Genomic DNA, 13,829 nt, shown 5'->3' with positions numbered 1-13,829 from the left:
AGAGGGGCCTACCTTTAAACCACCCCAACTCAAATCCGAGAATACCTAAATCTAAGAAAATTTAGTCTAATACTCTTTTTAACACCTTCCGTTTTTCATTTTTCCAGAAATACAAGTTTCTTTCTCAATTTCTACAAACTGATTTTAAAACTCAAATTAAAAATAATTTAAAAAACATAATAAGCCTAATGATAGAACAAAATTGAAGCTTCTGATTCCATTCCTGTCAATCAAAGACAAGATTCAGTCCAAAATACTCAAACTAAATATCCCACATGATGACGGGACTTCCTAAGTTAGGTGCCAGGTACACCAACTTGAACCCAGAACAGTACCACTCACTTGGAATCTAAATGAACAAAGACAGCATTTGAGACAACTTCCTCATCAGAAAGAGATACAGTCAAGGAGATTTGGCCAAATATCAGAAAATAGTCTAAGAGTAATAAAAGTCCTTCAGTAAAGAACTTTAGGTCTAGGTTTCCCCAATATATATTGACATCATCTGGGAGACAGTACAACATAGTTAAGGACACAATCTATTGTATCAGACTTGCCTATAACAGCACCTATTTTGACATGAATTAAACTTTTACCTTGCACAAATTATGTAAATGAAAATAATGGCATAAGAAATTTCAAAAAATTATTGTAAATACCAGAGGCAATCACTTTGACAGTAAGCACAGTATGATGGTGGACACTGAAACTAATGTTAACATTTTTTAGTTGTTTTTTTCAACATTATTATACATAATAATTATTATTGTTATTAAACTCATTAGGAAGTTATTTTTCCAGAAAACACCTTTTAATATCATGTAGACTGATAATTACCACACTGACAGAAATATTGTCCTAGCACCAAACGTCAAGGCTGCACATGGATTCAGAGGTTACAGACTTCCTTCAAATTCAACCATAGTCCCTTGAATGGAACACAGGCTGGCTTCTCTCTCACATTTACTTTTCTGAAAGTTTCCTACAATGTCTACCACCTAATATATCTCTGGCTCCCTCATGCCTAGCTTCTGCCGTATTTGATTCCTCATTGTATATTAATGAGTGAGTGCTGGGTTAGGAACACTTCTCATTCATCTGAGAATCAACCACCCAACACCATATCCATTTATTTATTCAGTGAGCTTTATTACAAAATCTGTTAAAAAATATTTTGTGTGAAAAATATGAAGGAACATCAGGACCATACATTAGAGCTGAGATTCACACAATTCTGAAATAGATATGGAAGACAGGCAATTAAATTTGGTTTACCATTATTTGATTTATTTTCACCTTCCAGGTGCACATACCACGCTCAAAGTCAGGATCAGCATAAGCCACAAACCACTTCCATTGAAACCTTAGGGAGAGCTACTCAATAATAATAATAATAATAATAAAAAAAACCCTCAGCTACAGCACAGTGAACCTATTTACCACTGTCCTCCCTCTAACCCTGCTCTCCAGAATCAAAGTGCACAATGGTACCATAATTTTCCTACCAAAGTCACATTTAAAATTAATAAGTGGTAGGTAGGAGCAAGAAGATCAAGAGTTCAGGGCTGATCTACACCACAGTGAATTTAAGGCTGGACTGAGGTATAGGAGTCCATGTCTTAAAAACATCTAAAAAAGAAAAAGCAAAAAAAAAGCCACTTTTGAAATAAATGGCCAAATTTACAGCTATTACTAATGATCTCAAAATCTATTAACAGGCCGGGCAGTGGTGGCACACACCTTTAATTCCAGCACTCGGGAGGCAGAGTCAGGCATATCTCTGTGAGTTCAAAACCAACCTGGTCTACAGAGTGAGATCCAGGACAGGCACCAAAGCTACACAGAGAAACCCTGTCTTGAAAAACCAAAAAAAAAAATCTATTAACAGGTAACAGTAATATATATATTCACCTATCCTAGTGCTCTGGAACAGAGGGTAAAACTCAAGTTTTCTTAATCTTTCTTCTGTAAAATTCCTACCACTTTATACTCAATACTTCTTTTCCTCATCACAACTATACTAGACATTTAATACCACCTCAGTTTTATAAATGAGAAAAGTGAGCCTAGGAGACTGTAGATTGTCTGTAGTCAAAGGAAGCTTGCTTTTGGATTCTAGCTTGGAGGCTGGCAAGTGTGTGACAGGATCAGTCTTCTCACTCAAACTATGGGATAGGGTCACAGTTTCCCTCACAGGTTAGCTGTGAGCAGTTAATAACTAACACATTTATGCTCTTAACCTGAAGTTAAACAGGTTATTTAAATTATTTTATCATAATTTGTAGCTACAATTTAAACTTTACAAAGTATTTTTGAATAGTGTGCACATGATGAAGTTGGTGGAACAGAAGTAATTCTTTTTCTTTAAAGGGGAAGCTAGAGTACATGAGGAGGTATTCCTACCCTTGCTGTGGTTAGTTTTTCTTATTCCCTTCCTCCTCCTCTATTATTTGTGCCTCCCGTAAGCCCCAGTGGGAGAATCAGTGTGTGCTATGTATGCTTCCCTTTCCTCATTGCTTTTGGTTATCTTCAAGTTTGGAGCTACTAATGCCAACATACTTAACAGGGACTTCAGCTAAAATACATCTTGAGTCCCCAGACTCTAAACCCAGCTTCTCCCCCAGAGGGACTTGCTATAATATTGAGATCGCAAAACTTCATGGAATATGGAATTTCAGAGATGGAAAAGGCTTTGAAGACTACCTTAACTAACTTACCTATTGGCCTTATGGGGAACGTGCCACAAATCACTCTATTACTTCACCAAAAGAATGAAGAAAGAAAGCAAGATGTAGTAGAATATTATTTTAAGGTGTGTTACTTTTGTTTATATTGCATTTGTTTAACTATGTGAAGTTGTGTGTTACTCACTGTGCCTGTCTAAAACACCTGATGGTCTGATAAAGAACTGAATGTCCAATAGCAAAGCAGGAGAAAGGATAGGCTGGGCTAGCAGGCAGAGAGAATATATAGAAGGAGAAACCTGGGGGGGAGTGAGAAGAAAAGAGATGGAGGAGAAAAGAAAGAAGTAGCCAGAAAAGGAGGACTCCAGGGAGAAAGAGTCGTCTCCTCACCTATGCACAGGCAAGAAGATGGTTTAACCTGCATAGGTGAGGAGACGACTCTTTCTTTTCCTCTTGTAGATTCCAAGTAACCCTTGGTGAACCTGAACTCTGGAGAGGAAGGAACTGACTGAGACTTAGGACTCAATTCTGAAATGCTTTCTAACATTGAATAATACGGAAGACTTTTAAGATAGCTCTTCCTTTAGGAAGCAATATCAATCTTCGGCATCCATGTTAGCAAACAGCAAGCAAGACACACACACATTGAAAAATGCTTTAATGTTTCAGCAAAGTGACAGATAGAAAGGAAACTGAATCAATTGACAACTGCCTCAGTAAGCATAATCTAGCTGGTGCTTGCTCTGACCTGCAACTGGATGAACATATGTCTCTGTGTATCCATTTGCATGTGTTTTCATGCACAGATTACCCCGAGAGTCAAATCAATGAACACAGAATTTATTACTTTCTCGGATACCAATCCTGGATGTTTTCCCTTGTAGTACTTAATATAAATGTGTGCACACACGTGGTTAATCAATGTCACTCTCTCCTCTGAGAGGAAGGGCAGTGTTTATTTTGCTCATTATTGTACCATCTTCCTTAAACACATTGCTGAGTCTATAACTGTTGCTTAATAATTATTTAGGGATTAAATAAAAGAAAGACAGGATAACTAGATGACCAAGGGCTCGGCTTCTGGGTAGAACTCCATCATTTAATTAACCATGTAACCTTAGTTAAATCTCACATTTAATTTTAGAGCTAAAAGAATCTCAGAAATCATCTCACTGAAGGACTGAAATATTTGTTTAAATGTTGGATTCTATTCAAACAGAGAACCCATGTGAAAACCAAATATTAAAGCAGGTACAAGTCTTCTGTTTACGGAAGTGAAGGGCAGGGAGTCCTGCCTGGTCAGCCTTTTTGGTCTTCTCACCATACTGCAGTGGTTTCTATGGCTACTTAAATCAGTCATCAGAAATTCATGTAAGCACAGAGTGAAAATCATTAATATGAATCACCTCTAACTTGAAAAATTAGGAAAGTGGGATAAGGAAACAAAGACAGAATCCTCTACCATTGTACAGTAAACAGATAATTGGAACTGGGACCCAGCTGCCCATAATTCTAACACATTTGTTAGTATAGTTATGGAGTAATAATCATACTTGGTTTCAAGCCCATTTTCTAACTTTTCTTGCCTGTAAGACTTTGCTCAAGTCACTCATGAGATGGCCTTTTAAATAGAAACAACAACAAAACCCAAATGACCCTAACCTTGAAAGTGTCCTTGAGATGCTCAAAAGAAAGACAAAGCTGTACACAAAATGAAGTTTTTATTTGATAATACACAGACAGAATTAGATATCTGAATCTCAAAGACTTAGGTCATGCCCCATCTTCAACACCTCAAAGCTCAAAATTATCCTGGATCAAGCATTTCAGAGATTGACACATCCTCTCCAGCAACCAACACATACTCATAATCCTTGGTTTATACATAATCATAGACAGCAATAGCTGTATTCTGCTAGAAATGGTTTTAAGGATCCAAATTTGAAATGACGCAGTTAACTACTGTTCTCAGGTGATTTAAGAATAGTTCTCCCAAGAGGAAGCCTTTTGAATCAATCATTATGTTAGAATTCTGATATTTTCTTTCAAGAATAGAAATGCCAACATGTTTTTCATATTTGTACTCAGTTTCCTTATTTTATATACTCTATTTTCATTTCGCTTTGCATGTTACATTTTCATAATGCTGATAAGAACCTTTCCCCAGCAGTTCAATGATTATTTTCTATTTTTGAGGGCCCATAGAAAGTTCACCCATTAACTCTTGCACATGCAGAACAATTACTGTAAGACTTCAAATTATTAGTGGGACAACTTTCACATGATAGGCATTTTCAGCTGGTTGAAAATTCAAAATTCACTCATTTCCAGGAATCAGGATACAGAATTGTAGGTAGAGTTTTCCTGCCTGGCCCACAGTCAGGACAAATCTCTCTCACCTGCCAGTCCCACAGCTGCTCAGACCCGACCAAGTAAACACAGAGACTTATATTGGTTACAAACTGTATGGCCGTGGCAGGCTTCTTGCTAACTGTTCTTACAGCTTAAATTAATCCATTTCCATTAATCTATACCTTGCCACATGGCTCATGGCTTACTGGCGTCTTCACATGCTGTTTGTCCTGGTGGCGGCTGGCAGTGTCTCTCTGACTCAGCCTTCCACTTCCAGCTTCATTCTCCTCCTTGTCCCACCTACACTTCCTGCCTAGCCAATGGCCATACAGTTTGTAACCAATATAAGTCTCTGTGTTTACTTGGTCGGGTTTGAGCTGCTGTGGGACTGGCAGGTGAGAGTGATTTATCCTGACTGTGGGCTAGGCAGGAAAACTCTAGCTACAAATGGCGCCCAACGTGGGGCACGAGTTTCCACCTAAAAACTGAGAAAAAAGATTCTAAAACGGAGCTGAAAACAGCTTCCTAATTATCTCTCTCAAATGAGCAGCAGTTGCTGGTTTGAGTTACTGGCAGGTTCCTAGCCTGCATGCTCGACCTGCAGCATGGCGGGAATAAGGCCTCTGCAAGTGGCACATTAAGCTGCATGGTGGATTTAGACTTTGCTAGTACAAAACAAAAAAAGAGGTTTCTGGGCTACACGCTGCTTGGTTAAAAGCATAGACCCACGATAGCTCCCAGAGCTGGTGGTAAATGTAGCCATGATGGGAAGCTGAGGTGGGCGGAGCCAGCAGCCACAGCTGCTGCAGTTTAAAGCAATAGATTCACAATAAGACAGATTCAGATGTAATAGTTTACAATGTGTGTAAAAGATATGTAGGCTTGAAAGATACAAAAAAGGTGATATATAGAGTTATAGAAACAAATACATAGTTTTAAAAAATAAAGTCTTTAAAGAGACAGTAAAATTAATATATAAAATAAGCCACATAAAGATGAATATTACACAGAGAATCTGGATTGTGTTGTCTTTGGGATTCTTAACTGCAGAGAGATATTTGAGTTAAACCAATATGTATACTTTAAAGATACCTTGACTTCAAAATTTGGATATAAGGATATGTTGCTTTGGAAAAGAGTCTCTTTTGTTTCCACAGAAAGCCAAAGGCTATGGATGTGTTCCAGATTAAGATACATCAGGTTTGACCAGCCAAGATCCCCTGAAAGGTCTCCAATGACACCATGGCCCAGATGATCCAACATCCAGAACCGTCTCAAGGCAACTGGCTCAGACGATACAGTCTCATGGACTATTCCATAATCCTAGAATTTTCTTTGTTTCCCCATAAGATACAGCGCCCCCCTCCAGCAGGAAGTAGTAAGAGAAGCTATGCCCAAATTCCCAAATTATATGTAATTTTACTTTGTTAAGGTTAAAACCTTCCTTTTTGATAAAAAAAAGGGGGGGGGAGTGCTGTGGGATGTTCTGTATGTCAAATGTGTTGCTGATTAGTCAATAAATAAAACACTGTTTCGCCATTGGCTAGGCAGGAATGTAGGCGGGGCAAGGAGGAGAATAAAGCTGGGAAGTGGAATGCTGAGTCAGAGAGACACTGCCAGCTGCCACCAGGACAAACAGCATGCAAAGATGCCGGTAAGTCACGAGCCATGTGGCAAGGTATAGATTAATGGAAATGGATTAATTTAAGCTGTAAGAACAGTTAGCAAGAAGCCTGCCATGGCCATACAGTTTGTAACCAATATAAGTCTCTGTGTTTACTTGGTTGGGTTTGAGCGGCTGTGGGACTGGCAGGTGAGAGAGATTTGTCCTGACTGTGGGCTAGGCAGGAAAACTCTAGCTACACAGAATGTCTTGGCTACTTTCCATATCAACCACTTGAAAGGCCTAAGGTTCAAATTCAGGCTTTGCTCTTTATAAGCCAACATTCTCCTTCTACCATGCTTTCTTATTTTAATTGTCTCAGCAATATTAGCACTTGCATTTTCTTTCTGGACATTAAGACAAAAGTTGCAGAGTGGTTTTTGCATTTCTTCAATTAAACTATAGTACCCTTTGTGTGTTTATGATAACACCATATAACAAATGTAAATCTGAACATCAGTGACATCAATGGATGTTATACATGTGTGTGCAAGTGGCACACATACACATGAGTATATAACACTGGAAGAGATACTAGTCAGTTATATAGAGTTACATAATTCCAGTTAAAAAAGAAATAGAGGAATACATTCTAATTGAAAATGGTTTATAACTAATGAGGAATAAATCTAGCATTTTTTAGGTATGTCAAGGATATTATAGTTAAGTAGAATAAGGAACCAAGAAAAGTACATGAAGAAAATACTTCTGGTGGTTGAGGATCAGAAAACAGCACTGCAAAGTACAGCACTTATTGTCCTGAGTATATTGAACTAAAATTTATGCCATCATCTCCTGCCTTTCTGTCTCTTGTCCCTCTTTGTCACCCAAATCACCAAGTAAAATTCTCCCTGAAGTTAACTTACATGTCTACAGCTAGATTCTCTCAAAAGTAGCCTAATGTTTATGAATCCTCTTCCCAAAAATCTCATCACCAGGTAATAGTAGCTCACAGGACAGGACACACTAGCCCAGATAGATTCCATCAAAAGCTGTCACCTCTTGTTATAGTTGGATGCTCTGAGAAACAATTTCTACCATCTGATGCATTTTATCTACACCAGCCGTTTCCCACTCATTTTTTCTCCTCAGAGTTCTCCTCGGAGTTTTCTGTAACTCAGGATGTTGCAAAAACTTCAGTCATCTGTCCCTTCCCTATGTCTCCTATTTTGCATGACTACTACCATGTGTATGCAAATAATTCAAGTTTTTCTCTTTTTAATCTGTCTACTAGACACGCACAATGTAGACACATTTACTGAACCTTCTTAAGGTCATTCCTGTGCAGAACTTGTTCCCTTTTGGTTGGGTAAAATTATAGTTAAGTTAGTAACCAGTTCAGACTTGCTTTAAAAAAATGGTTCTTCAGTGACTGTCTCTACTTCCCCTCCCCCAAATTTGTGAATATATTTGGGTAGAAAACTAGATTCACTCATAGTACTTGTAAAACAAGAGGATTGTCATGACTATGGATACAGGTAAACCAAGGATTAAATCCAGTTTTGAAATTGTTTCTTCGGGAACCATTATTTAACCTAGTTTAGATTCAGTTACCTGTGTAACTGAGTAAAGCAGAGGGAAAAAAAAACAAAATCTACATCACATGAATAGAAAGTATAAAGAAGATAATAAAACAAGCATCATCTCTAGTACACTAAGTACTCAAAAATTATTGGTTATTTGAACTCATCATATTAATACTTGGTGCAACATTGAGTACATTCAATTAACAGCCTATAACAAGGTCATAATCCCTTATCTAAGATTCTTCTCCAAACAGTCAGGTGTCAGACAATGCCTGGTCTCTCCAAAGAACAACAGAAATGAAAAGCAAAGGCTTTCTTAGCCTAAATCATACCTGTATATTTTATATCTGGTTGTAAATCCTTGACGGTGTCTTTCCACAAAGGAAAGGTAGCTCCTGGAGTGGTGGAAAGGCCCCCTGTCTGAAATAAGCCAATCAAATTCCTTGGAGACATGTTGGTCTGTCCCAGCTGGCTCCTGGTGGGAGGGCTGCACTGAGATACGGCCCCATACAAACAGGAAGTAGAGGAGCTCAACAAACCTCCAGTTCATGCTTTTCTGCCGGCCTTTTTCCTCTCATTCTTGCTCCATTCTGTGGAGTCCTGTAGAGAAAGGAATCAAGGAGAGAGAAAGGAAAGAGGAAGGGGTAGGGGGAGAGAGAAAAACAGTGAAAAGAAAAACAGGAGGTTAACATATCTTCATCAGTAGGTCATCGGTAGAATGCTTTAATGTTTATAAAAACATTGGCGCTTTGTTTTTGGTTTTTTTTTAATAATTTAATTTAATTTTACATATCAGACATGGATTCCCTTGTCCCCCCCCAGCCGCCCCCCCCCCCCCGCCCCGTTCCCATGTTCTCCAGGGCAAAGACTCCCCTGGGGATTGAGTTCAAACTGGTAGATTCAGTCCAGGCAGGTCCAGTCCCCTCCTCCCAGGCTGAGCCAAGTGTCCCTGTATAAGCCCCAGGTTCCAAACAGACAGCTCATGCACTGAGGACAGGTCCCGGTCCCACAGCCTGGATGCCTCCCAAACAGATCAAGTTAATCAACTGTCTCACTTATCCAGAGGGCCTGATCTAGTTGGGGGCTCCTCAGCTATTGGTTCATAGATCATGGGTTTCCATTCGTTTGGCTATTTGTCCCTGTGCTTTTTCCAATCTTGGTCTCAACAATTCTCACTCATACAAACCCTCCTCTTTCTTGTCAATTGGACTTGTGGAGCTCCACTTGGGGCCTGGCCGTGGATCTCTGCATCTGGTTCCCTCAGTCATTGGATGAGATTTCTAGCACGACAATTAGGGTGTTTGGCCATCCTATCACCAGAGTAGGCCAGTTCGGGCTTTCTCTCGACCATTGCCAGTAGTCTATTGTGGAGGTATCTTTGTGGACTTCTGTGGACCTCTCTAGCATTTTGCTTCTTCCTATTCTCATGTGGTCTTCATTTATCATGGTCTCTTATTCCTTGTTCACCCTCTCTGTTCTTGATCCAGCTGGGATCTCCCGCTCCCCTAAGCTCTCTTTCTCTCGACCCTTGCCCTTCATTACCCCCACTCAAGTCCAGGTTGTTCATGTAGGTGCTTTGTTAAAAGCAGAGGAGCTGTGATGACGGGGGCACATGGTCTTACTTTGCTTTGCTGTTCATATGCAACGTGAAGGCATACAAACTGCATAGGCTATGGAGTACAGTTTCCTTATATATAAAGGTAAGACATGTCTAAGGGCCTTTATCTCAATTCTTGGTGTATTACAGATGTCCAGGTGCATGTGCTTTAAGAGTAAAAGAAAAAAAATTAGTGCAGTAACAGAGTCTAATACATGCAGGTTGGGTTATGGGATAGATCTAATGTTTGTCCCATACTCTGCCCTAACTAATACCTATGACTCACTACTGAGATTTGATGAGCAGGAGTGCCTTTTTCTTCTTTTATACCATAGGTAGGAACACACTGAATATTTCTTTTTGTCTGGTCAGTTAAATACACAGTCTTAAGATGCTCTAACAACTGTCTATTCTGGGTGGATACTTTAAGACAAAGAACTCTTACAACAGATGAAAGTCTAAATTCTACACAGCTCAATAGAATGTTTCTGGGTACTCAAGGAAGTGTTTGAACAGACTATTGATTTGGTGATAATTTTGTGCTTCAGTATATCCATCCTCATCTCTGGAGAGAACACTAAAGTTCAAGGGTCAGGGAAGTGGGTAGGTCTTGCCAATCTCTTTAGTTGCACAGTGTCACAGCACAATGGCATTATATTGGACAAAATTTTGAGTTCAAGAGAGACGTTAGGTGGGCAGATTTTTTGGTTTTTTGTTTGTTTGTTTGTTTGTTTACTGAACAGAACAGAAACAAATCACAGGAAATATCCCACTTTCAGAACATTTCAAGGCTTTCCTTTGTCACCTTGTCGGCAGTCATTGCTAGCCTAACAAATTGATGCTTGCCTCACCATTTGTTTTTTTTTTTTCTTTTTTTCTAATACATATTTAAGTTGTGTCATCCATAAACAATCTTGTTTCAGGCAAATGATTTTGTTTGCCTTCTTTTCCTCATCTATAAAATGGAGTTAATGAGGATACATGCACCAAACCTAACATGGTGACTGAATCACACAAGACAGAGTGCTCCTCCCTCCACTCCTCAGCACAGAACAAATACTTAATATGTGGCATAAATGATAAGGAGAATGGTCAGGATCATAAGGATGTTAGTGTTGTCAGGCCTTGAGAGGTAGCTCAGTGGTAGAGCACTTACTGAAATCATCGACTTGATGTTGTCAACTTAATTATCTTCTAGAAAATATTTTTGTCACATTTTTCTTATGTCTAAATGAAGGCTCATTTAGCCTCGGAAGCCACCTGAGGTCATGTCCTCAGGGTCATTATCTTTCTCTATTCCTTTAAAAAACTGTTGTCCTATTCTGTACACCCAACTCTATTTGTTCATTTTCTAAAAACTCTTTGCCAGTGCCAATTGTCTTGCATTACACCTCTTTGTTTTATGTCTGTCTTGTTCACTGGGCTGTGAGCCTTTAACTGGAGAGAAGCTTTAGAAAGCTGTTTCTTATTATGACTAGCCATGTGACTGAACAGTCACAACCCCTCACTAGACCTCAGATTTTTATGGATATCATTTAAAAATATGATGACACACATTTTGTCAACTGTAAAACCTATACACATGATTAAGTGTACCTAACTTGGTGATTCTCCCAGTTGAATATGGGAGGTCAGTAATGCTAGGAAAGAAGAAATCAAAGAGGGATGCATGGTTCTGTACAACTATTTCCCTGGATTGCTCAATTGCACCATTTTATAATGAGATACCACAAAAATCTGCCTGTTGTTGCAAGCCCCAGCTGTCAGGGTAAGGGAGGTAGGCATGTGTGCCGAGTGTGAGATGGAAAAAAACTGAGGCCTGAAGTTTTGTTCGGAGCTAAAACAAAGCTCTACATGTTGAGTATAGAACTGTATCAGCTACAGCTGCCAGGATTGTCTGCCAGAGCCCACCAGAGTGGCAAGCAGGGTGTGGGAACAATTGTTCCGAGATCCCTGGAGTGAACTGCAACAAGCTGGAATTACACTGTGCTACCCATACAGACTTGCACCAAGCTTCTGCTGTGAGTGGGTGCAAATGTGAGCCTGTGAGAGAATGTTTAACTGTTACTGTGAGGAAACAGGATGCAGAGCATTGCAGCTTGCAAAAGGTTATATATCTAACACTGAATGGTGTGTGTGTGTGTGTGTGTGTGTGTGTGTGTGTGAGAGAGAGAGAGAGAGAGAGAGAGAGAGAGAGAGAGAGAGAGAGAGAGAGAGAGAGAGGAGAGTTTTCAGCCTAGGAGTAGCTAAAAATTGACTAACCCAATTCCTCACAAATGGGTGTCATTATTGCCCTAGGGACATCTTCGATTGTCACAACTTCACAATTAAAAGAATACTCTTGATATCTGATGGACAGAGGCAAGGGTTGTTGCTAAACACCCCAGCATATACTGGATAGCCCCTTATAATACACTGGATGAGAGATATCAATGGTTCCAAACTGAGGTTCTCATTCAATTCATTTTACCCATGATCCCAGCAACGAACAGTGACTCCTGTCTTTTAGCTTCTATTAAGTAGTTCTACTTTCTGCCTTTGTCTTGACTGAGTAATGCATCCACAAGCCTGTTGGTTTGAATGTCTGTGATAATCTACATTACAGGGTTTTGTGAGGTTAGAATATATTTCTGTTGACTTAGAAAATCATAGTAGGGCTGGGAATACAGCGCAGTGGTTGAGAGCTTACCTAGTACGCATTAAACATTGGGTTCAATCCCCAATACTGGAAAAAAGGGAAAAACAAAAGGAATAAAGGAGAGGGAGGTAGGCAAGCATCTACCAAAGAACCACATTCCCAGCCTTGTGCAAGCATGATAATCTGAATTCAGGTCACTAGCACCCTTGTAACAAAAACAAAACAAAACAACAGCAAAAACAAACAAATAAACAAACAAACCTTGATGTGGCTATATGTGTCTTTAAGATGAGCTCTGAGAGGCAGAAACAGAAAGATCTGAAGGCTTGCTAGTCAGCCGAGCTAGACAACCAGTGAATTTTCAGGCTCAGTGAAAGATCCTATTTAAAAAAGCAATGTGACCACAGATAGTGAAAGATACCCAACTCCACATTCCTATGTATACTGAGGAGCTTCCTTCACTCTGCCTCATGGCTCAGTCAAGACACTGTCCACATCCCTCCCTTCTGCTTTCAAAATCAACAAACAATACACTACAAATTGGAGTCTCCTGTGCTCTGGGAGCATGGCTGCTGAGCCACAAATCTTAGAGACAGCCCTCAGAATCATCCACAATGAATTTGTGAATAGTTGATCTTCTAAAAGGTTCATGAAGGGGATTCCTGCCACTGGGGTTTACAGCTTAACAGTTCAGGGCTAGTTGTGGGCCAAGTGTGGCTCCTAATCCTCGTGACCTTCAAAGAGTCACAGGCACTGCTGTGTGATACACAAGTTGACCCAGAGAGCTGACACAGGCTGAAACATAAAGATCATTTGATTCCCATGGCTGAACTGGGATGTTCATATGCCTGCAATGCCATGAAGTGAACTAAGTTCAGCACCTACACAGCCTGCTTTCTAATTATACTCCAAATTATTTACATAAGAGGCACACACACACACACACACACACACACACACACACACACACACACACAAAGAAAAAGAGAAAAACAGCAGGTTCCCGTCAGCTAGTACCAAGTTCATTCTCTGGAGTATCTACATGGATTACAGGACCAAGGTGCACATTCTGGGCCAGAGTGCAGGAAGGAATGTCCCTACCCCTGCCTCAAGATCCTCTGAGGACCTGGGTCAATAATCACATCTGATGGCAGCACATAGCCCCTGATGGCTCCAGCTGAGCCATTCCGGTGATCGCATCAAGACTTTTACCTCCAAACCTGGGTCTTCAGACCAAATGTCTCACTGATAGGAAGAGCTACAAAGCTGAAAGTGCTTGGCTATGTTAATTAACTCCCCTGAGTCTTGGGTTTCCTGCACCTTTTAGAGTACAGATAGGAATTGAATAGGATGTTTTAAATGCGGCTAT

The 13,829-nt window shown here is 39.9% G+C and overlaps 1 protein-coding gene across 1 annotated transcript in view; it reads right to left on the bottom strand.

The window, feature by feature from the left end:
• Brinp1 (BMP/retinoic acid inducible neural specific 1) overlaps window positions 1-13,829 on the bottom strand; it is a 185,745-nt gene that overhangs the window by 129,651 nt on the left and 42,265 nt on the right. Inside the window, exon 2 of the mRNA XM_052714955.1 lies at window positions 8,558-8,825. Within this exon, the coding sequence (XP_052570915.1) occupies window positions 8,558-8,775 (218 nt within the window). The 5' untranslated portion in view covers window positions 8,776-8,825. The remainder of the gene's footprint in view (window positions 1-8,557; window positions 8,826-13,829) is intronic.

The sequence above is a fragment of the Peromyscus californicus genome, unplaced genomic scaffold (genome assembly GCF_007827085.1).
Source record: "Peromyscus californicus insignis strain IS unplaced genomic scaffold, ASM782708v3 Scaffold_5__1_contigs__length_169319896, whole genome shotgun sequence".
Lineage (NCBI taxonomy): Eukaryota > Metazoa > Chordata > Mammalia > Rodentia > Cricetidae > Peromyscus > Peromyscus californicus.
The sequence above is the reverse complement of the archived record's forward strand: the minus strand, read 5'-3'. Positions and strand labels throughout refer to the sequence as shown.